The sequence below is a fragment of the Pseudoliparis swirei genome, chromosome 13, assembly GCF_029220125.1.
Source record: "Pseudoliparis swirei isolate HS2019 ecotype Mariana Trench chromosome 13, NWPU_hadal_v1, whole genome shotgun sequence".
In the NCBI taxonomy this organism is placed as follows: Eukaryota; Metazoa; Chordata; class Actinopteri; order Perciformes; family Liparidae; genus Pseudoliparis; species Pseudoliparis swirei.
Window position 1 is genome coordinate 11341237 of NC_079400.1, and position 18393 is coordinate 11359629.

At 43.3% G+C, this 18393-nt stretch overlaps 1 protein-coding gene across 1 annotated transcript in view; it reads left to right on the plus strand.

Moving 5' to 3' along the window:
* cacna1g (calcium channel, voltage-dependent, T type, alpha 1G subunit) overlaps nt 1-18393 on the plus strand; it is a 146942-nt gene that overhangs the window by 11680 nt on the left and 116869 nt on the right. The window contains exons 2-3 of the mRNA XM_056429253.1: nt 4024-4157; nt 17358-17455. Coding sequence (XP_056285228.1) covers nt 4024-4157; nt 17358-17455 — 232 coding nt within the window. The remainder of the gene's footprint in view (nt 1-4023; nt 4158-17357; nt 17456-18393) is intronic.

Genomic DNA, 18393 nt, shown 5'->3' on the forward strand with positions numbered 1-18393 from the left:
AAGATAACATTAAATTAATCATAAATACACTCTCTACATAGTTAATGTGGTAAATGACTATTCTCTGGTGTTTAATGAAGTATCTACATAGGTGTATAGAGGCCCATCACCAGTGTTCTCATGGTACATCGGGTTATTTACTTTGAAGACTAACGTAGGGGTAGAAAAGCCTTGAAAACCCTTTTTTTGTGAGTGCAGCTGAAAACAGTTATGCCGGTGAAAGAAGCTATAAAACTGGCCTTCCTTTGAGCCACAAGTTTGAAAATCAACATTAATATTTCAAATAATAATCATTATTTCTAACCTTGTCAGTGTCTTGACTATATTTTCTATTCATTTTGTAATTCATTTGATAAATAAAAGTGTGAGTTTTCATGGAAAACACAAAATTGCCAGGGTGACCCCAAACTTTTTAACGGTAGTATAAAATATATACATACACTAGTATGTATATATTTTATATATATATAATTTGAAAGTGTAGGAGTGCTTCTGTATTCAACCTCATAGTTTTGCACGATAATATATACTGTATGTATATATATTAGGGCTGTCAGCGTTAACGCGTTAATCTATGCGATTAATTTGGCTGCGTTAACGCACTAAAATATTGTAACGCAATTAACACAACTTTGTTTACTTCCGGTGTTCGTTGAAGTTTTTACACTCCTCTGAGCAGTACGGTTTGACACTGTTTCCGTTTTTAAAACAATTATTTCTCCGCGAAAATAAGGAGCAGAAATCAGTTTAAACTCGTGGATGATTCAGTCGGGTTTCCTCCTGCTCCTCCTTCCTCCCGTCTCCCCCTCTGATACACAGAGGAACGGAGGGGCGACGTGTCGGGTGACGCGGCGCGGAAAGAACTCGTCACACGAAACCTTCAATGTGATTGGTCAATCCCTTTGTCTGTCAACATTTTGCGAAAAAAACAACCAATGAACACTCAGTAAATCACAAGGACCTCCCCACCACACAGTCAGAGAAGACAGAGAACACGGCGCGAGGACAATGTGTCTCATTGTATAGAGCTGAGATTGTTCTGGAATGTTTGATGTATAAGACATGGGTATGTGTCACATTAAAACGCCTTTAAAAGGTGAATTTAAATTTTTTTGTAAAATGGAGACATGAGCCCAGCCTCCAGAGGGTTAACGTGACATATGTGAATGTCAGTCAGTTACCAAGGCCACTGGTTCTGCTGTTGTTTAATGTTAAAGATGACAGGACCAATGGGGTCTCAATATACTTTTTTTTTTACTAATCTGGATGTTTCACTGAAGAAACAATTTATCATCCACGATATTAAATACCTCGCTGGCACTTTATAGGTAGGAGCCTCTTTAAAAACACAGCTCTGTGTGAAGTTTTGTCTTTAAAAAGAAGAAAAAAAACCTTTTAATCGCGATTAATGAATTTCAAAATGTGCGATTAATTAGTTAAATTTTTTTAATCGATTGACAGCCCTAATATATATATATATTATTACTACAACAACATAGAGAGGCTAAACGTCACGTCGCTGCGACGCGGCGTCACTTCCGGTGCGCTAGTATTTTCACAATCAAAGCCTAGTAGATTACCTTCCGGATTCAAGTAATCTCACGGGTTCCAACCGGCTTGGACATTTCTGAAATGCTAAACTAACATTCACTCTCATGCAACATACATTACCTCTTGCCATTTACATTAATCATTTGCATAGAGTAAACAGTACCCCCTATGCTTCATAATACATACATAATAATAATATTCTCCTTAATATTTCCTCTTATAATATCTTTCTAGATTTATGAATTTAAAGCACAAGACCACAGAATCAAAACAAACTATTACAACCGAACATTATCGTGGAAAGTGCTCCTACACTTTTAAATAAATCCGTCACCAATGGTGCAGTGCTTCCGTTGCGCTTGTAATTTAATGGTATTGAAACAGACCGTCTCATATGTTTTGTATTTTAGATGATGTGTCCCTTCAGGGGGGGGGGGGGGGGGGGGTACAAAAATGAATAAAGAGAGAAGCTCAGTATGAACACCGGTAATGGTTTTACCATCACAATAAATAACGTCCATGTCACCGGATCGTGACAGGTCAGATTAACATTTAGGTCAAACACTGAACCCAAACATCTGATAGACTGCGTGCCCTGGAAACGGCAGCGTGATCTCATATACTGCTTATAAATCTCTTGGGATTTACCGACAGACTACACACACACATACACACACACGCACACACACACACACACACACACACGCACACACACACACACACACAGTCCTGTGTGGACCTCTACATTTAATTCACAGTGAACTCTCAAGCAGCGAGCAGGCTAGCCTCTGCCTAAGCGAACAGGATTTGATATATTTATACATTCCCCTGTTCCTGTTTGCATGACTCACCCATCAGTGGGTGTCCTTGATCTGCTTCCAGAATTTCCTTTCATTTAATTTTTTAATATCTTTTACTTTGAACTGCATTCTTTTCCCTTCTCATCGTCGATTCTCTCTTCTGAGTTTCTAAATCCCTTTATCTATTTATTTTGTTCCTTCTTTACATTTCTAGAATTGAGGTTATCGTGTTGTTTTTGCTTTCTGTCCAACACCCGTCCTCACTCTCGCCCTTGTTTACTTCTTCGGTTCAGTATGATGATGATGGGGAGAGATGAAGCTTCGCCTGACAGACAATGATGAGGGCGACATACTGATTTCTGCAAACAAGAGTCTCGTTCCCCGGTTATTACACTTATATTCTCTGGATCTGGGTCCATTTGTCACTCGAGTCCCCAATAAGGCAGCAAGGTGGCCGCATCATGCCTACAGACACCCTTAAGCAAGTGTCTTGAGCAAGAGAGAGAATCCTGTTGAAGCTGCATTTTTGAAATTTCCCCACTGTGAGACATATATAAAGGAATATCAAATCAAAAATCAAATCAAATTAAGGCTATTATCTTTGCCCCCCCTCATGAAATAATAAAGTCTCACGTTAATGTCAAAGGTTCTCTGTGGGTTATTTCCAAACATCAAATATTAATGATTTTACAGCCTGACTTATACATGGATATGCCTGATAATATTAGAAAAACTCATGTAAGGACGCCGTGTCTGTTTTTCCTCGTTACACGCCTACAGTCTCCTTTAAAAATACACGTAGTTGTTCGGTTAACTTACTTATCAAAGGTACTTGGTTAGGTTCAGGCAACAACAGTACTATATATTTAGATAATTTTGTATTTAGTGTTTCTTCCCTAAGATAACAACGTTTGTTAAATAACTGGTGTTTGTTTGCAAGAGAACAGAAATTAATCAACTTTCACTTGGTATTACACGGGACATACAGAGGTCTCCTGGCTGAAAGTCCTGTGTTTGTTCTACCTGTCCATCCTGTAGCCGATCAAACGGGCTTTCTCGCTCTTCAGTTGATCTGGCAGGTTTACATTGGAGTCAGTCCAAAGCCTGCTGCATGCTACTCAGATCTGAAGAGTTTAAAGTGATGAATATAGGGACATGTTGGCCACTAAATACAAAAATAACTGCAGTAATATAACGAAACAAATGAGTGTTGGGTGGTTGGTCAGTCCAGCACCTTGGGTCATCATGAACTATTACAATACACATATAACTACTGGAGGTATTATTATTACAATGTGTAGAGGGATGCATGGTCCCCAGAGGATGAAGCCAGGCGACTCTGATACCGCGACTCTAGTTCTTGTGCTTCCAGCAGCTCAAACCTTGAATGAAATATCTCACAACTCAATATATGGACATTTGTTGCAGACATGCATGGTTCCCATATGATTTATGAATGTTGTTGATGAACCCCTGGGTTACCCTTCTAACGCCACCACAAAGTTGGCATTGGTGGTTGCGTCTCGTGATCCTTTATCGTTTAGCAACATCAATATATGAAAATTAAAATGTTGGTTTTTACACCTAAATGACCTTCCCGTGGGGCTCAGCTGCATCGCGTGTCTTAAAGTAACGCTAACCATTCAGTTTCTGCATCTTTCTCCTTCCGTAGAAATTCGATGACTTCATCTTCGCGTTCTTCGCCGTTGAGATGGTCATCAAGATGGTGGCCCTGGGGATTTTTGGCAAGAAGTGTTACCTCGGAGACACGTGGAACCGCTTGGACTTCTTCATAGTGGTGGCTGGGTGAGTTACGCAGTCACACACACACACACATAAACACAAACACACACACACACACGTAACACATTTGAGTAGTTATTGAACTACAAGTTGGGATTCGAGAGCGCAGGGACATACTAGTAAATGTTTTTGCGTAATTGTCACCAGATCTTATGAACCTCGTGGTTTTCTGTGCTCGCCGCCCCCAGAGCAGATCAAACAAGGCTGGATTTGAACCGTGGACTTTTGAGAGCCAGACTCTTAAGTGACATCAGTCTTATTTTGCATTCCGAATGTCCTTTAAAAGCCTTTTAAATAAACCTAAGTGACAAGCGCCCTCCTAAATTCCTACATGCTCAGAATCTGTCAAACATCTGAAGAGAGTGAGGTCAGATTTAAAGAGGGAGGGTGCAAACGCAAACAAAGTTTCTTTCTTTTGAACTCGTTCACAGTAATTACTTCTCCCCGTCATAACTTGACAGATTGAACATGTTTTTTGTGCAATAACAAATCGCATGCACGCACACGGAGGCCCAATGCAAAACATCCAGGCAAACACGATCCATACAGATGCATAATAACAGACTTGAGATATGCAACCGGTGTGCGATATGTAGACACACACACACACACACACACACACACACACACACTCTGATGCACACGCTGTAATTTGATTAAACACGTTGCGGAACGTGGCCCGCTGGTTTTGGTCCGACATTTTCATCACACTGCATCCCCTGCTGATTTTTAATGCCATCCTTCTGCCTCAGCTTCTGTTGTCCATCAGTGGGAACATGGCACATCTCTTTCTGTGTGTGTGTGTGAGAGGGAGTGCATGTGTGTGTGTGTCCTTGAGCAGCAGAGAGGAGATACATGTCACCTACTTACTACCTGCCGCTGCTTCCTCCGTGTCCTCAGCACTCGTTCATTTAAATTCCTCAGCTCTCTTTTTAAGCCGTGCGTCTTTTAGAAGCCTTAGATAGTGAACGCTGCTTCCCTATTGGCCGCCTGCTTGGGGAGCAACCGATCCAGCGCCAGAAGGAACAGGATGGGAATCACCTTTTAATGTCGGATAATCAGGCACTAATCCACTGAGTCGAATGAAGGCCAATAAAATGAGCGTCTAATTAAAAGTGCAGGTGGAGTGCCACCGAGTCACAGCGAGGCTGAATCGTGTTACATCTTCTACTTTGTTGTATAGAAATGACATTATAATGTGCTGGTGGGAAAAAAATTAAAGAAAACGGAGTCATTGTTGAAGCGCCGGATAGAATATGCATGAAGAATAGGCAACAGATGAAATATATCTGAGTGGAATTTCAAAATAAAACGTGGCGACAGGCGAACGACGCCCCGCTTTACGCATTGCAGCATCGGCTCGAAGGGAGAAGTTTTATTTTGACTCTTCTCAAAAACTGACACGTGGTAAGATGTTTTTTTTAAATTGCTAAATGTTATTTCATAATTTAATTCAAATGTTGAACCCGGCTGCAACTGGAGCGGTTGGTCCGTTTATCAGTGTTTCTAAATCGTTTAGGTGTGAGGACGTGTCGGGGACGAAGACATACGGGCTATGCCACGTATATGCTGAGCGGTGGCTAAAGTTATACTTCTCATATACGCATGTCGTGTATATGGACACCGTGGGAGGAAATCCTCCTCATTCCTCTCAGCTCCTGTTTAGTGATGCAATCTGTCAGAGCTGAGTTCAGGTTGTGTGTCGATATCTCGCTTTCAAACCAAGCCCCTCCCCCTCACCGTCTTTTTTTCCGCCACCATCAGCATATTTTTTCTTCTCCTCTTCACTCTTTACCCCGTAACAATAATTCATGAAAGCGGGTTCTCGTGCGTATCGGAGCGTGACGGAAAACACGGCGCGGGGAAATTAAGTCTATTCGCGACTCGGCTTACATCTGAGCGCGTGCGAAGGCTTCGGCGTGCGTGCGTCTGGATGTTAATGTTGAGTTTATCGGTTGCCGATTCTGCACGGATGACAAAAAAGAAAAACATAATTTTAATCTGTACATAGAGTCCACCGAGCCACGAGGAGACAACGGTAACCAAGGCAACGGCTGCTAGCGGAAGCGTTTTCGAGACGTCAACAGTTGTTCAGCCCGCGGAGGAAGACGCTGATGAACCGCTTGGGTCTTAACGAGAGGATGATTACAGCGACGCTGCTTCTTCAGCAGCTCTCTCCTCCTCATCACCGCCCCGTCGGGAGGGAAACGATGCAGAGACGAGGGGTAACGAGACAGGTGGAGCGCGGGCGGGATGCGCAGGTGCACCTTACAGCGGTGGGAGGAGGGGGAGTGTTTGGGGGGGGGACGGACTCATTTTCGTTCCACAAAACGAAGACTTGCCGTCGCACGAGGTCATCCGGGAACGCGCGCTCGTGAAACAGGAACCGCGGGGATGACTTGATGATGTTCACGCTCGTTGTGAAGTCGTGTGCTGCGCCTCTCGAGGTGGTCGGAGTCTTGAATACATGACCTGCGATCTCTTATTTGGAGGCGGAGCTCTGAGCCAATGACCACGGTCGGCATGACGTCTGACGCTAGTTGTCACTTTGCTACGCGTTCAACTCTCAATTGTGTTGATACACACAACAGGGTTCGTACGGTCATGGAAAACCTGGAGAATTCATGGAATTTAAAAATGGTTATTTCCAGGACTGGAAAAAGTCATCGACATTTGTTGTATTCATATGTTCATTTCCACAAATTGATTAAAAGAATAAACATTTATATATATATATATATTTATTCTTTTAATCAAACTATTCATTTGTCATTTAAGTTATATTAATTACTCTTGTATACATCCATCCATCCATTTTCAACCGCTTATCCCGGGGTCGGGTCGGGGGGGCAGCAGACCCAGCAGGCTGACTTCCCTCTCACCCAAGAAGACACACAGCCGACATTAAAGCTTATTTCTGTTTTTATTGCTGTTTGTTTTTCCGCCACTCGAGCGAGAGGCCGGAGGTCCCGCCCACCACTCTGACCAAGAGGCCTTATTAACCGTCGGATCGCCACGCGGTTCAGTGCGGGGCGTTCTTGATCCTCAGAGGATAAAGCTTGTTAACGTTGGTGATCCCCCTGACTTTTCATTCACTACCATCACCCCGCTGCTAAGTGAATTTCTCTCTGGTTTACGACTGGTTGAGAAACTAATGACCTCAAACGCCCCACGGAGCAACGAGCCGGAGACTCTCAGACTTGTGAAGCGTTGTCCACCCTTCATGTGAGAAGGAGTCCAGCGGTCTGCGGGCGAGTTTGTTGTTGAATCAGCCCTGTCACTGTGAATGCACATTAAGCATGTTGTTGTTGTTGTTGCTCTAGGAGGGAAGTTCTCCAATTTGAAGCCACAGAGAGGAACAAAAAATGTAAATTGTGACTTGACATGGCTTGAAATGTATTTATATGGAAGATGTGGATGTATATATATATATATATTCGTTATTTTCCTTTATTTTATATTAATTTTCTGATTTAATTGATATTAATTTAGGATAGGAATATATAAGCATTTTGTGCTTCTACCTATACCTTTTCAGTCTTTCGGTTTTTTATATTATATAGAATAATATTGTATTGTATTTGATTGACTGAAAAAAAAACACACAACAACAACACATCTCATCACAGGTTGTAAATAGGGGGAATATAAATCCTCTTCATCTCCAGTACGGTCACATTCATCTTTTCAAATTTTAAGTGGTCAGAATTTTGAAGTTGTCTAAAAGAGCCTGATTGGTCCATTCATGTCACGAGGATGTGACACTCTGATAAAACAGTTCCAGACTATTTTGGATGCATTCAAAGGAACTGATTGTACCCGAGTGTTTCTATTTTACACCCAGCTCCGGATTGACTATTCAAAAGAATGTTTTCATTTATTTATGTATTTATTCATCGATCGGGGCAGTGGAGCCCGCGGGGGCCTAAATAGAAGAGTGTACAAGCACTCACTGAGGCAGACTGGCTACCGTAGCCACGGTGCATTGATCTGACCTCACACTTTCTCTCTCTCTGTGTCGATGGATTCCTCCTGCAGAGACAGAGAAAGGATAACTGAGGAGGAAGAGGAGGGAGAGGAGGGAGGGGGGGCAGGAAGAAGGCCGATGGATTGACGGAGAAAGGCAGATGCAGAGAAGAGGAGAAGCCGAGGCAACAGATGTAGGTCACTTTGGAAATAATGTGACATTTTCCTGTAACTTGTATGTAAATATTTCAGAGACTGCACACAGAAAAATAATGTTTTTAAAATGGTTCTTCAAAAAGGCTTTGTGGTTCTACGAAGAACCATCACCTATTGAAGAACCATCACGACTCTTGAGGCACCTTTATCGGTTCTTTGAAGAACTCTTTAAAGAAATGATTCTTTAAAGAACCCTGGTTTGAAAGGTTCTTTGTGGAACCAGAAATAGTGCCTTGAAGAACTATTTTTTAAAAGTTCTTTGGGACACCTTTTTATGTTATTTGAAGAACTCTTTCAGGAAATGGTTCTTTAAAGAACTCTAGTTTTAAAGGGTTTTTGTGGAACCAGAACAGTGTCTTCAAGAATCATTTTTTGGAGGTTATTTTTGACACCTTTATAGGTTCTTTAAAGAACTCCTTCAGGAAATGGTTCTTTAAAGAACCCTGGTTTGAAAGGTTCTTTGTGGAAACAGAAATGGTACCTTGAGGAACCATTATTTAAGGTTCTTTGTGGAACTAGAAATGGGGTTTTCAAGAACCATTTTTTGAAAGGTTTCTTTGAGACACCTTCATCTGTTCTTTGAAGAACTATTTAAGGAATTAAGAACCCTGGTTTGAAAGGTTTTTGTGGAACCAGAAACAATACCTTTGAGAACTATTTTTTTAAGGTTCTTTAATACACCTTCATAGGTTCTTTGAAGAACTCTTTAAGGAAATGGTTCTTTAAATAACCCTCGTTTGAAAGGTTCTTCGTGGAACCAGAAACGGTTCTTCTATGGCATCACTCTGAAGAACCATTTTCGGTTCCAGATGGCTCCTTCATGTTTCTGTGTGTAGGTGATTCACAATAAGTCACAATTAGAGTAGAAAGCTGGCGACAAACAAAATGATAGTTCTCAAGATGAGATATCCCACCTAAGCCTTTATAATCCCCTCGCAGTACGACGCTGTAATTACATCCAATACTCGTTGAGATATTTCCATCTGGACCAGAGCGGTGGATCGACCCACAGCCGGCGCCCATTGAAGATGGAGGAAAAAGTAGCAACATTGCATAACAGTCTGTCGAAAAGGCCTCAAGAATCTGTTTGTTTTTCCTCGAGGGGAGCCGAGCTGAAGAGGGAAATCCATAAACTTGTGAGAGGAAGCCGATAAGTGTACTTGTGTGTGATGCCCATTCGAGGCAGATCCAATTTGGATCCGAGGCTCGATGGCAAACCCATCACCTTGACTGTGTAAGGTAATTATAGAAAAGCATCACTATGAATTTTTGCCCCTGCGATAGATAAATATTTAAAGCACCTTAGCGACCTCACCTGGCTTTAAATATTCAACCAACGCTGTCGGAGGTGAGAGAGAAGCACTCGCTGATTTCCTCTCCTCGTGACTTATTGATGAACACGTTGGACCGGCTCCAGCCCTGTTTAGGGGACAGCGGCGGGAAGAAGAAGGGGGCATGAGGATGGAGGGAGGAAATGAGCGCCGAGAGGAAGGGAGAGAGGAGACAAGGAGATAAGGAGACAAGGTGAATGGGGAACAAGGGGCGGAAATGTAGAGTTCCTTCACCTTAAAAGGTTCATCTAGGGACGGCGAGCCTCGAATATAAAGCTGAACAATGAACATGTTGTCTCTCGCTTACTCCTCAGGTGTGTGATTAAGAGAGAGAGAGAGAGAGAATGGCGAAATACTAATGCTGCTGTCCTGATGGTAGAGAGAGGACACAGCATCCATGATCCATAATGAATAAAACAAACTGTCCACTCTCAGGAATCGAGTAGTCTGTCTCCATCTCCACTCTCTCTCTCTCTCTCACTCTCGCTCTGTCGCTGCCGCATCCGGACTGGACTGCTGCAGTCTTCTCCTCCTGGGTGTTCTCATCCACCTGGGTTCCCCCGTCCATGACTCAGATTATCCGCCCACTACAAGTGGGTCAGCAGATCGGCCATAGATTACCAGTCAGGGCGAGGGAGGGAGGGAGAGAGGGAGGGAGAGAGGGAGGGAGAGAGGGGATGCTGGGGAGATGAAGATGAAGAAAGCTCCAGTTCAAGTGTGAGCAGAATATATAGAAGCTTTGCGAAGGACGCTCGATGTGAACCCGGGGCTTTTTATTCTCAAACAGAATGACATCGTAGTAGAGGGAAGGACTCGCAAAGGGGAGAGTGGACTCGGCTCCGGTCTGCCATGCACCAAATAAATGCACACACACACGGCAAAGTAATGACTCCACATTGATTTTTGAGCGACATCATCATCACCATCATCATCCACGGTGGATGTAATTTACAAAGGTCGGTGGGCGCAACTTCAAGAGAGAAAGGGAAGGACAACACGGTGAAGTTACAGGCCTCCGAAGACGCTAATGACACGTGAAATTCGTAAAAAATAAAAGTATCACACGCACAAAGGTTGATGTTGACGCATCTCCTTCGATGAATTTAAAAAGCTCTTGTTTGTTGCGTCTGATCTGAGGCGTCGTACGACAAAGCGGGTGAGAGAGAAAAGTCCCCGCGGGCACCTTCACAAAGGAAATTGGTTCGTTAAGTTTAATTTATTGTGATGACAAGCACACAACAACTTAGTTGCCGTTATGCAGGAGGGTCAATATGTCCGTGTAGCAGCAGCCGAGACGTCTGACTCCTCAAGAAGAAGAAGAAGAAGAAGCTTCTCCTCACCCTCCCGTCGCAGAGTGCGATTGTTGCGAGAAAGAGGGAGAGAGAGAGAATTCAGCAAAGAAGAATCAGTTGAACATTTGTGAGATGAGCAGAGTGGGATGATGGCAGAACGTGTTGCTGATGAAAGGTTCTCAATCTGATTCAGCATGAAAACACTCCATCTGTCTGTTCCCTCTGTCTGTTTCTTTACTTTCCTCCATCACTTCTCATCATACGACACGCGCTCGCTTCAACGCCATCAGACTCTCAGTCGTGCACCCGGACGAATTGCGTGTGTTGTTGCATACGTGTGTTGTTACGTACGTGTGTTGTTACATATGTGTGTTGTTGCATACGTGTGTTGTTACATACCTGTGTTGTTGCATACGTGTGTTGTTACTAGGGCTGTCAGCGTTAACGCTATGCGATTAATTTGGCCGCGTTAACGCACTAAAATATTTTAACGCAATTAACGCAACTTTGTTTACTTCCGGTATTCGTTGAAGTTTTTACACTGTTTCCGTTTTTAAAACAATTATTTCTCCGCGAAAATAAGGAGCATAAATCAGTTTAAACTCGTGGATGAATCAGTCGGGTTTCCTCCTGCTCCTCCTTCCTCCCGTCTCCCCCTCTGATACACAGAGGAACGGAGGGGCGACGTGTCGGGTGACGCGGCGCGGAAAGAACTCGTCACACGAAACCTTCAACGTGATTTGTCAATCCGTTTGTCTGTCAACATTTTGCGAAAAAAACAACCAATCAGTAAATCACAAAGGACCTCCCACCTCACAGGTGAGGCTCATTAGCAACCTGTCAGTTAGAGAACCAGAGAACACGGCGCGAGGACAATGTGCCTTATATAGAGAGCTGAGATTGTTCTGGAATGTTTGATGTATAACACACGGGTATGTGTCATATGAAAACGCCTTTAAAAGGTGAATTTAATTTTTTTTGTAAAATGGAGACATGAGCCCAGCCTCCAGAGGGTTAACGTGACACATTTAAATGTCAGTCAGTTACCAAGGCCACTGGTTCTGCTGTTGTTTAATGTTAAAGATGACAGGACCAATGGGGTCTCAATATATTTTTTTTTTTTTACTAATCTGGATGTTTCACTGAAGAAACAATTTATCATCCACAATATTAAATACCTCGCTGGCACTTTATAGGTAGGAACCTCTTTGAAAACACAGCTCTGTGTGAAGTTTTGTTTTTAAAAAGAAAAAGAAAAACTTTTAATCGCGATTAATGAATTTCAAAATGCGATTAATTAGTAATTTTTTTTAATCGATTGACAGCCCTAGTTGTTACATACGTGTGTTGTTGCATACGTGTGTTGTTACATACGTGTGCTGTTGCATACGTGTGTTGTTACATTTGTGTGTTGTTACATACGTGTGTTGTTACATACGTGTGTTGTTACATACATGTGTTGTTACATACACATGCTGTTGCATACGTGTGTTGTTGCATACGTGTGTTGTTGCATACGTGTGTTGTTACATACGCGTGTTGTTACATACGTGTGTTGTTACATACGTGTGTTGTTGCATACATGTGTTGTTACATATGTGTGTTGTTACCTACGTGTGTTGTTGCATACGTGTGTTGTTACATATGTGTCTTGTTGCATACGTGTGTTGTTGCATACGTGTGTTGTTACATACGTGTGTTGTTACATACATGTGTTGTTACCTACGTGTGTTGTTGCATATGTGTGTTGTTACATATGTGTCTTGTTGCATACGTGTGTTGTTGCATACGTGTGTTGTTACATATGTGTGTTGTTACATATGTGTGTTGTTACATATGTGTGTTGTTACATACGTATGTTGTTGCATATGTGTGTTGTTACATACGTGTGTTGTTACATACGTGTGTTGTTACATACGCATGCTGTTGCATACGTGTGTTGTTGCATACGTGTGTTGTTGCATACGTGTGTTGTTACATACGCGTGTTGTTACATACGTGTGTTGTTACATACGTGTGTTGTTGCATACATGTGTTGTTACATATGTGTGTTGTTACCTACGTGTGTTGTTGCATACGTGTGTTGTTACATATGTGTCTTGTTGCATACGTGTGTTGTTGCATACGTGTGTTGTTACATACGTGTGTTGTTACCTACGTGTGTTGTTGCATACGTGTGTTGTTACATATGTGTCTTGTTGCATACGTGTGTTGTTGCATACGTGTGTTGTTACATATGTGTGTTGTTACATATGTGTGTTGTTACATATGTGTGTTGTTACATACGTATGTTGTTGCATACGTGTGTTGTTACATACGTGTGTTGTTACATACGTGTGTTGTTACATACGTATGGTGTTACATACATGTGTTACATACGTGTGTTGTTACATATGTGTGTTGTTGCATACATGTGTTGTTACATACGTGTGTTGTTGCATACGTGTGTTGTTACATATGTGTGTTGTTACATACGTGTGTTGTTACATACGTGTGTTGTTGCATACATGTGTTGTTACATATGTGTGTTGTTACATACATGTGTTGTTACATACGTGTGTTGTTACATATGTGTGTTGTTACATACATGTGTTACATACGTGTGTTGTTACATACGTGTGTTGTTGCATACGCGTGTTGTTACATACGTGTGTTGTTACATACGTGTGTTGTTACATACATGTGTTGTTACATATGTGTGTTGTTACATACATGTGTTGTTGCATACGTGTGTTGTTACATTTGTGTGTTGTTACATACGTGTGTTGTTACACACGTGTTGTTACATACTTGTGTTGTTACATACGCGTGTTGTTACATACGCGTGTTGTTGCATACGTGTGTTGTTGCATACGTGTGTTGTTGCATACATGTGTTGTTACATACGTGTGTTGTTACCTACGTGTGTTGTTACATACGTGTGTTGTTACATATGTGTGTTGTTACATATGTGTGTTATTGCATACGTGTGTTGTTACATACATGTGTTGTTACATACGTGTGTTGTTACATACGTATGTTGTTACATACATGTGTTACATACGTGTGTTACATACGTGTGTTGTTGCATACGTGTGTTGTTGCATACATGTGTTGTTAACATACGTGTGTTGTTACATACGTGTGTTGTTGCATACGTGTGTTGTTACATACATGTGTTGTTACATACATGTGTTGTTACATACATGTGTTGTTGCATATGTGTGTTGTTACATACGTGTGTTGTTACATACGTGTGTTGTTACATACATGTGTTGTTGCATACGTGTGTTGTTCCATACGTGTGTTGTTCCATACGTGTGTTGTTACATACGTGTGTTGTTACATACATGTGTTGTTACATACGTGTGTTGCATGTTGGTGGAAGTTGCTCCTGTGGCTCACGTTGGTGCGTTTGATTTTCAGCAATGAACTTTGTGCATAGAGACGTGCAGCACACTGCAAGATAACTGAAAAAACACACCTCATAAACACACACACACACACACACACACATCCATCACTCACAATGTGCTGGGGGACATCTCTGGTGACAGCGTGGTCTCTGAGGGCCGAGGAGACACAGGCGGTTGTTCATAAGAGAGACAGACCAGGACACAGCGATGTGGAGGAAGTGGTATAATCCAATAGTCCAAAAGCAAAGCCATTATCTAATGGAATGATAACAACGGGGTCTAAAACAGCCATTTGGTTGTGATTGGATTTCATCAATATTTATAAAACATTTCTTTTAATAAATATACATAACACTTTACAGGGTACTGAAAGGCCTTTTACGTGGTAATAAAAGCAGAAACAGTGGAGGCATTAACAGTAAACAAGCAAAACAACTAGAAGGAAAGATGAATAAAGATATACATATATATATATGTATATGTTTATGTAACTTTGTATGTCTGCTGTTAGGTAATATACAGGTAGCAGCAAAAAACGTGACCCCATTCATATTAAATGCATGTATTTATATTTAAAAAGGAAGAAGCTGCGTGTATATTTTTCCATCTTTCATAAAGCTGCTCGAGCGTTTCAAACAATATCAATATCTGTAAAGGGATCAGCTCCGCGTGGACCTCCACCATGCGCCATTTGTCTCGCTGCTCCCCTCGTGAGTTATTGCGCAAACATTATTCATCACATAAACTCAGAGCTTCAAGATTTGTCAATTCCATTTCACTTTCCTCAGTCTATCCATCATGATTTACAGAGAGAGAGAGAGAGAAAACAAACAAACAAAAACAGGAATGCTGCAGGAAGACAGATGGATGGAGTGACTGAGACGGACAGAGAGCTGGAGACAGAGAGGTGGACCTGAGCTCCTTCTGGGTGGCATGATGTCCAGTGTGTGTGTGTGTGTGTGTGTGTGTGTGTGGGTATTTCATGTGGGGGCTTTTTTTTATTCCCTGACTGATACAGAGTTAATTAATGTCATTACATTCTCCTGTGAGTTTGTCCTTGACCGCCCCCCCCCCATATCATCGTATCCGAGCATGAGCGACGAGATGCAAAATGAAGAAGGATTCTCCACACGCAAACTACACCCCCCCCACACACACACACACCCAGCGCGCGACTCCCTGCTCGTTTCCATCGTTTCCAGATGACGGGCCGTTTTTCATCAGACATTCATCAGCCGCTTTTTTTCCGTTTCGCTTACGCAACTCTGTCTGACGAGAACGTTCCCTGATATTTGTGTAATTGTCGCTCTGGGGATTTCATTGAGCGTCTGCGGCACGCGAACCATTTCTCAGTTTCATAAGGAATAGATATGAAGCTTCGCGTAAGTTCAGACAGGAAGACCACACCCCTCACACCAGCCTTTCATCCCTCAGTCCGATAATCATTTCCCACACATGCGCACTCATCACTTACTCGCCGTCATCGCTCGGCGCCGTCAATCATGACTCCAGCTGTGCAGATCAGCTGGTCCACTCTATCCAATAAGCACGGGGAAATGAGGACATGGCGAGCCAATCGTCTCGCTGCTGTCTCACTCAAATATGACCGTCTCTCTACCTTCAGTTCATTCAGGTTGCTGTCATGCACCCCTCCACCACCCCACCTCCAGCCAGTCTTCAAGGATCCATCAGCTTCAACTCATCATTCCATCAGCTCATCAGCACCACCAGGTCTGGACTCCACGGGGGGGATCTATCTCGTTGCTGATCGGGGCAGGCAGCCCTCAACTACAAATCTCCCCGTAGAGTCCAAGCGCCAAAGACTGAGACTTCACTATTGCGCATCACATGTTAACAATAAACATCCTTTCTTCATTTAACGGGTCTTACCTGATTGAAATGATATATAGTAGAGTAGATGGAACCAGGGACTTCAAATATACGTTCATCTTCAAAACCAAGACGGAACAACTGCTGATTCATTTCCTGTTGAATCCTTTATTAATGAACCAGTCCTAAAATACCACAGTGACCAGTGACGCGTTAAACAGCCAACATCTGCTGGTTCCACCATGCTTAATGCTGCACTGGTTATGGGACCTGTGTGTGTGTGTGTGTGTGTGTGTGTGTGTGTTAGAGAGCGAGAGTATGTTTTGCTGCTGCTCCACCTCAGGCTCACTTCGAAAGTTTCATGCACTTTAGGTGACCTACGTGACTCACACACACACACACACACTCACACACACACACACACACACCTGCGCCGCCGTCCGACATGTGTTCTTACAAATTTGTCAGACAGACAGAGTTGGAGTCGCGGCGACGAAGGGAATTCCTTCGTCCGCCCCGACGCTGCGAGCTGCACATGTGCTCAGCATCTGCTCCACACACACACACACACACACACACATACTGAAGGAGAGAGCGAGTGAGTGGGAGTGGGTTTTCTCAAGCATGCATGCTGAGGGCGCTGAGGCTGCTGAGGCGCCCCTCACAAGGTCACGAGGCGGACTGATCCGACGCTGCTCTTTCCCGTACCCGCGGATGCCACATTCTCCCCTCTTGAACAACGAGCGACGTCTCCCGGCAGATGCACACACACACACACACACACACACACACACACACACACACACGCGGCGCAATGTGTGCGTGAGATGTCTTTCTGCCCCGGTGGAATGGAAGCTCCTTGTTTGCCGAACACGTGCACGGCAGTCATCTCTGACGGCAGGAACGGGATTCATTAGAGGATTGATTACCAGTTGCACAGTGAGAGGGGAGGGTGTGTGTGTGTGTGTGTGTGTGTGTGTGGGGGGGGGGGGGGATGTAATACACGGAATACATAATTGGCTCCACAATACAGCACTCATTCCTTTCTGTGTTTTTATTCCCAGATGATGAAGAAGCAGGGCCAGTGCAGTGCATGTGGATGGTTGTTGCCGTACTCACCCCCCCTCTCTCTCTCTCTCTCCCCCTCCCCCCCTCTCTCTCCACCGGTTGCAGGATGCTGGAGTACTCGCTCAACCTGCAGAACGTCAGTTTCTCCGCGGTGCGGACGGTCCGCGTGCTGAGACCTCTGAGAGCCATCAACCGAGTGCCAAGTGAGTGCCGGAGCTAAACCGAAGATCGGCTCCTGTGACGTGGTACCGAGAGTTTTTAAGAGAAGGTCGATACCGACGCTAACTGTAGCTGTAGCTTCAAATATCCATTCACGGCGTGAACGTTTGTATGAATCTTCTCGTTTATCTCTCTGCGGGAGAAAGAAAAGATCCAAAACTTCAAAGTAAAACCTTTCAGTCGGATGCATACACACAGAGGTTCACTTCAAAAGTCTGAGTCTCAATTCGAACACACACAACCTCACGGCCCAGTTAGCTCTCCATCGATGCCGAACGGGCTCCACTCTTGTTTATCCGTGCCCTGCGACTTTGAGATTTGAGAGTGTGCGTGCGCCTTGTATTTTTTCCGACGTGTGTTTGTAAGTCCAGTCACATGATCAGCGTCTGTACACTTTGTTCCCAGATGAGGACGAAACTCGCCTCGGTTTCTGAACCAAGCGGATCATTTGATCTCATCTCGAGTGTTAAGAACAAATAGTCCCCGTGTGTGGAGCTTTATAACTTGGCACAAAAGAGCTTCGGTTATACGACATTTAAAATATATAGATATATATATATAATTGTCAGGATCTTGTGACAGGGTGAGGCTCAGGCGCAGAGAGACAGGCTGGACGCAATATGAATAACAAAAAAAGCACTCTTTAATGAGGCAAAACCGTTTACAAAAAAACAAGGTCCAAAAGGGGCGGGCAGAGAATCCAGGTTCAGGGCAGGAAGGGTCAAACAGGCAGAACCAGGAACACTGACAGGACGACGGGAAAAGTACACAGAACTATAGACGACAATCCAACAGCAGACAAGGGAAAGACTGACACAATATATAGGGAGGGAAACACAGGTGTACGACATCAGACAGTAACGAGACAAGAGTGGCTGAGGGCAGGTGCAGGGAATTAAACAATTAAGACAGAGAAGACACA